Source organism: Colletes gigas, unplaced genomic scaffold (assembly GCF_013123115.1).
Source record: "Colletes gigas isolate AHSC1104 unplaced genomic scaffold, ASM1312311v1 Colletes_gigas_Sc00033, whole genome shotgun sequence".
NCBI lineage: Eukaryota > Metazoa > Arthropoda > Insecta > Hymenoptera > Colletidae > Colletes > Colletes gigas.
Genome location: NW_025106662.1, coordinates 1,065,067 through 1,071,066, shown reverse-complemented (window position 1 = coordinate 1,071,066; position 6,000 = coordinate 1,065,067). Strand labels below are relative to the sequence as shown.

At 47.8% G+C, this 6,000-nt stretch overlaps 1 protein-coding gene across 1 annotated transcript in view; it reads left to right on the top strand.

Moving 5' to 3' along the window:
* The first annotated feature begins 2,149 nt into the window (after positions 1 to 2,149).
* LOC122402083 (basal cell adhesion molecule-like) overlaps positions 2,150 to 6,000 on the top strand; it is a 121,153-nt gene continuing 117,302 nt past the window's right edge. Inside the window, exons 1-2 of the mRNA XM_043404604.1 lie at positions 2,150 to 2,398; positions 3,836 to 3,991. Coding sequence (XP_043260539.1) covers positions 3,946 to 3,991 — 46 coding nt within the window. The 5' untranslated portion in view covers positions 2,150 to 2,398; positions 3,836 to 3,945. The remainder of the gene's footprint in view (positions 2,399 to 3,835; positions 3,992 to 6,000) is intronic.

The window sequence follows — 6,000 nt, the reverse complement described above, 5'->3', positions numbered from 1 at the left end:
ATTAAATTTTTACACTGTTTATCGAAAACACTGAAATCAAAGTTAAAATGTTTCTTATTATTTTTCGATTCTTTAAAATTGGAAGAATATAGTTAAAAGTAAGTTTTTAAATTTGATAAACTTCTAAAGTTACGAACACTTAAACAGTGTTATAGTATCAAAGAGAAAATTTCATTTTAAAGAGTGTAATTAAGCAGTGGAAAATTTTCCTTTGTCACTTTTCCCTAATTTGGATAGAATTTTTTGCAATCTAATTTCTGGAGAACTCTAGGGGCATTGTAATGTCAATGATTCATAATCGTAGCGTTCCATTTTAATACTCGTTTCGCAACTTCCTCCGAGTAATTCATTATTTTGGGAATCGCTGTGTTTGCATTTGCAGTAATAACATCGAAAATTTTTGCCATCTATCATCGTCAACTTAAAACAGCGCTTAACCTCTTAACGAGCACACTCGAATTAGCTTCAGCGAACGATACTAACAGAAATATGCACACACGGAGTTAACTCGAGCAGCGTCGCATGTTACGTTACCATAATGTACGCGTATGTATGTACACGTTTGAATAAACGTGGACGATGAAAAATAATTTGAAAAAAGTCGTGATTGCGTACAATTCTTACAACTTTTCGTGAATAATACCAATGAATCTGAGTAAGAAATTATTCATTTTTCTAGAAGACCAGCTACCATTATACTTTAATTTAATTTTACAACAGCTGCATACATTTAACGACCATACCCGTCGTATCTTCATTTTTACGACACAACGTGGGTACACATTTTCAAAACAAGGTACTACAGCCAACAGGTTAATTGGAGCCGATTATGTTGACGCGTTAAGTACTTTTTTCATTTCAATTACTCTCTTTGGAGAATATGCTGTAACAACTCGGGCCATTAAAACTGCCTCCCGTTTGCTATCGTTTCTCAAATCGGTATTAACCGCGAATGACAGTTTCTTTGAACTACAGTCTTCTACCAGAGGTGAAGGTTTTTGTCTTTTCGTCTCATTACTAACTCCAGCGAACGGTACCGGCGATCGACCTGCTCTTTTGACAAGTGTAAAAACTAGTTTGTTATCAGTCATTTGTTATGTCACACGAGAAATACTTGTAACGATCGATTACGTTTCTTCCACTTATCAGCAAAATTACAGTTTAAGTTTCTCATGATTTCATCTATATGTTGGTAATTGGAGGTAGCGGTCAATTAAATGTAATTTGTTTGTAACTTGAGAGGAATTTTTTTACATGGTCGTGACAACTAAGGGATGCAATATCTTAATTTTTTTGCAGACTAAATTATGATAAATTGAAGAAACGAAATGAAAATAGTAGCAAAGTTCCTATTTAATTTAAATACTGTGTTCTACTATTAGTATCTCTGAAGATATTCCTACGAATTGTATGACAGAGACATTATCTTCATAAACTAAACTTCAACAGTAATCCCATAACGCTCAAATATTTTCCAAATTCACAAATATTTCTTTCTCATAAATTGATGTTCCATGGATGTCGTAACACGTTTGATGCATTTCTAGCTACGTATTTTTATTCAAACATCAGATCTCTTTTTCTTATAATAATTGAACGAGTTAAATTTCCAACGTCGTTAGAAATAGGTTTCGTTCCGTAACGTTCGAACGTAAACAAAGTTACAAGAATTGAACGACCGGGCAGATTTTCAGAACAGTTTTAGGGAAAATTCATCCGCCCTCGCGACGTTTCGCTATCTTCGAATGCCGTGGAACGGAAATACCTAAAGGCGAAAGGTACGGAGCGCCGACTCGATCGAAAGCGTCACGAGTCTTATCCGTTATCGGTTATACGAGCGTGGATTCCGGTCGATCCAGCGTCAAAAGCCAAAGATCGGCTCGCGGTCGTGGTTGGCCGTTGCTCGGCGCCGTTCCGCGCGCGTCAGACCTTTCGCCGCGGAGTCGCGTGCATTTTGCACCTGCTCGACTCTTAACGCGCACGCGCACAGGTGCACGACCTACCGGCGCACAGACCTAAACTGGCGCGACGTCGAGCTTTCGTAGTCGGCATCGGCCATCCGCGACGCGAACTTTCACTCGGAGACGCTCCTCGACCTGCCGTGTCGTGTCGGGCCGCGCCGCGTCGCGACACGTCGCGTCGCCGACGAGATCGCGATCGTTCCCGGAATCTCTTTGCGTACTCCTCCTGGATCACGGTACCCATTAAAACAGAAAAAAAAAGAAAAAACGTATCCATCGATCCAGCGATTTCCCATCGTTCGAACCGCCTCGTTCCTTGAGTTTTCCTGTCGCGTTTTAATTCTTGAATCGAATCGTTCGCCTCGACGCGATGGCTGTGCGCGCTCGCTGAGCCGGAAGTAGCCTTTGGAGGAGCAGCCGCCACCAGCGGCGTTGCGGTAAGCCGCTCTTAATCCGAATCGAAGATCGCTCGACGGCGAACCTCCGAGCGAACTTTGAAATTCGATTTAACACGGTGGATGAGTGTCTCGAGCAATCCGAGGGGGAAACCACGGACAACGAGCAGATCCTGGCGCTTAAATTCGGACGCCCCGTGAAAGCAAACAGATAGACACGCATATATAGATCGCGGGATTATCCGCGTAACAAAAAAAAATAGAAAAATATCGGCGTAGTCGATCCCATAGACGGGATACGTGTCAACAAATAAACTGTCCTCCCCCTCTTGACGGCGCGTTCCGCCCCTTCTTTGAATGGATCCGAAAGGGAATAGTCTCGGTCAAATCAATACGCATTCGCGTCGTACGGTCGGAAAAGAGGGGAAGGGGGGAGGAGGTGGCAGAGGACAGGGAACCAGAGAGTGCCAGAGCGCAGGGAGAGAAATCGGGTTGCGTGCGTGTCACTGGCTGGACGGCTACTCCGGTGCACGTGTCACTGGAGAAAAACAGAGGGTCGTGGTCGAGCGGTCACGGCGGCGGTATCGCGGCGTCCGGTAAACAGCCAGGGCTTTGGTCCCAGGTTAATAATTCCGGATCTCGTTTGTCCGCCTGGTACCGGTTTACCTAGGGTACCACGGTTCCACGCCGCCTCCCTAGTTTCCGGGCGATGATCGATCCCGCGAATTTACGCAACCTCTTACGTCCCTGACTCGAACACGCGTGCGAAAGGGGCACACACGTGCGCTAGTCGAAGGAGCTCTCGGAGCTTTGGGCGAGATTGCAACAAGTTGCATTTAAAAGCCCGGTACCTTCCGGTACGCTCGACTTTCTTTCCTTGTCCTCCCTTCAGCCTCTTCTTTCCGCCCTGTTACCGCGAACCGAACCGGAATTATTCGCCAGAGTTTCTCGTTACGTTTGTTCCGCGTGTCCGCGGTCGCCGCGGGTATTTCCCTTGGGTAATTATCGGGGCGAGAGGATTTAAGGCAAAAAACGCCCGTTCGTCGCGTGCATCTTCTCCCAACCCATCGCGACGCGCTCGAGACGAAGAAGACGTCCTCTCGAGTTCTTATTTTTCGTCGACGTCGCGATCGTTGTTCGAGATTCCGCCCTGAAAATTACCCGCCCCCACCGCCGGGCTCTGTCTCGGTGCCAAACTATCGGACGGCGAGATCGGATGACGAGGCGGCTGCTCAAAAATCGCGGAAACTTCGAAATCCGCGAGAAGCGTTTAACGATCGACGAGTTTTAAACGAGGGTGCGACTCGTGATACCTCCGAGGCTCGACTAGCGACGTCTCCCTTGGCACTCGCCAGCGACGGCCGTCACGCGACCTTTAATTTCCCTCGATCGGGACCGTGTAACCGCGAGTTCGCGTCGATGCAGTGATATTTTTGTGTGGAAATACGTGCTCACCGATCGTATTTTGCGCGCAGCAAGACGGAGGAGCCGGGGAACAGTGGCCGGAGAGAATCAAGGACGGGAAAAACGACTACGCTGGACGAACGAAACCGACGCTCGGTGAAATCTTGGAGTCAACGCGGGAGACGATGGATCTCACGCTGCTCTTGCTCGCCGTACTCCTCAGGCAAGAGGGTGAGTAGTTTACTCGAACAAATCGTGCGACGAAGAACCGCGAACGCTTTCCCATCCACTCGCCTCGACCTCGAAGTCGTTCATGAATCGAACTTTTCTGATTCGCTTCTGGAGAACGGCGATGGTTCGACTAATTTTCAAATGGCCATTGCCTCGCTCCTCCGACCGAACAAGATCTTCGCCGGGGGTGGAGGAAGAAGATAAAAATTATGGTCTAAAAGGGATGGCCGCCGCGAATGCTGACTGTCGTTTCGTCGTGGATGGGGGGGGACGGTTTAAAAATGGCACTCTTTCTAATTACGTTCCGTCGTTTCTTCCGTGTTATCGCGGTTTTTCCGAGGGGGACTGTACGCGTGGAGAATAGAGAAGGACAACTCGACGGCGCGGGTAACGAAAGTAAGAGGAAACGGAAGGGGAAGAGGAAAAGGGCGGTAAGAGAACCGTGAGCAGGATAGCTGGAATTTATGACGTTCCGGTACACGAGCTTGACGAGGGTGCGAGAAAGAGAAGGGCCCGAGGATCGTTAGAGGGCAGAGAAATAAAAATCCCGCGTTAAGGGACGAGTCTCGCGGCGGATAAGTAGAAATTAAACGAAAGTAAAGAGAAACGGAGCCGCGTTACGTGGCGAACGGAACAATGAGAGGGGTCGCGGTTCGTCGATCGGCGTTTAAAATTCAAAGAGAAACCGATCTCTGTAAGAACCGTCTTGTCTGGCGAAATAAGGGAAGTGGAAGCGTTTTCAGTCGTAGTGAAATTGAAGCAAACGCGCGCGGAGCATCGCCAAGCAGGCTACAGAGGGTGGAGGGGGTCGATATGAAATTTTCAGACGATAAACTCGATGGTAAAACGACTCGTCGAAGAGAATAGATTAGCATAAATAAATAAAACGTGCGCCGATCCGCGGATATCGAAAGCTCTCGAAACACGACGAAGACGGTCCGCAGGGGGAGAAGGAGATACGAACGAATTAATTACGGAGGAGAATGGAAAGTCGGTCGACCGGTCGCGTTCATAAATTATCGGTATTATGCCGAGGAGACTGGCAACGGGTCCGCCGTTTATCAATACCGCGCGTCATAACGCGGTCCGTCGAGCGCGACAGGATGTTCGCCGCTTTTATAACTGGATAATATTAACTGTAAATATTTGTCCGGCGCTCCATTTGCGGCCGCGCTCGACAATCGCGCATACATCAACGTTAAACGAAGCCCCGGCTGGACGCGGGAAACCTATAATTTTGATTTTCGCGTGGTCCCGCTTCTCCTGGGTACCTTCGGAGGTTTACCTAACTTCTGGCGCCTGGGAAGAAAGGTGAAACAAAGGTGGAGGGGGAAAAAGCTGAAGTACGACGTGCGACGCTTGGGTTTTAATTCGACGATCGATCGTTTTCGACGGGTCGTGGATCGTCGGTTGCGCTTTCACAGGCGACGGTCGTGCGCGTTCCCTCGTTACCAACCAGTAGGTCGAACCGCTGTTGCGTACGTAATTCCATCGATCGTCGTGCAGCGCAAAAACGTGAAAAACGACGCGGACGAGTGGCGGCGGATGGTCTGGTGCGTCGGGACGGAGGATAGGCGAGGCCAGACGACAGGACAGGAAAACGAAAAATGATTGACGCGCGTAACGAAGACAAATTAAAAAGAAGAACGGCGCTCTGTGTATGCGCGCGTGCGCGGTAGATCCAATGGAGGAACGCCGTTATTCAGGACACGGGATGCAAGACGCGAAAGACGGGACGGCGAGTAAATACAACGATCCCACGTTAACGTTCCAGCCAGCGAACGTTATCGAGGGAGGTACTATTCAATTGTCGATTGTTATCTCTGGTAGGCTCGATCTCATTGCTGATGAAATGCTCAACGTTTTAAAAATAATGACTTTTTAGATTAAATTTTGTTCTCTGGCAAAGGTTTTTAGAAGTTGTGTGGTTGAATATTGGTGGAGAGAAAGTGCAAAGCAAAGTTAGATTTAAGAAACCTGCAAACTGCAGTCACAATGGTGTGTGTACA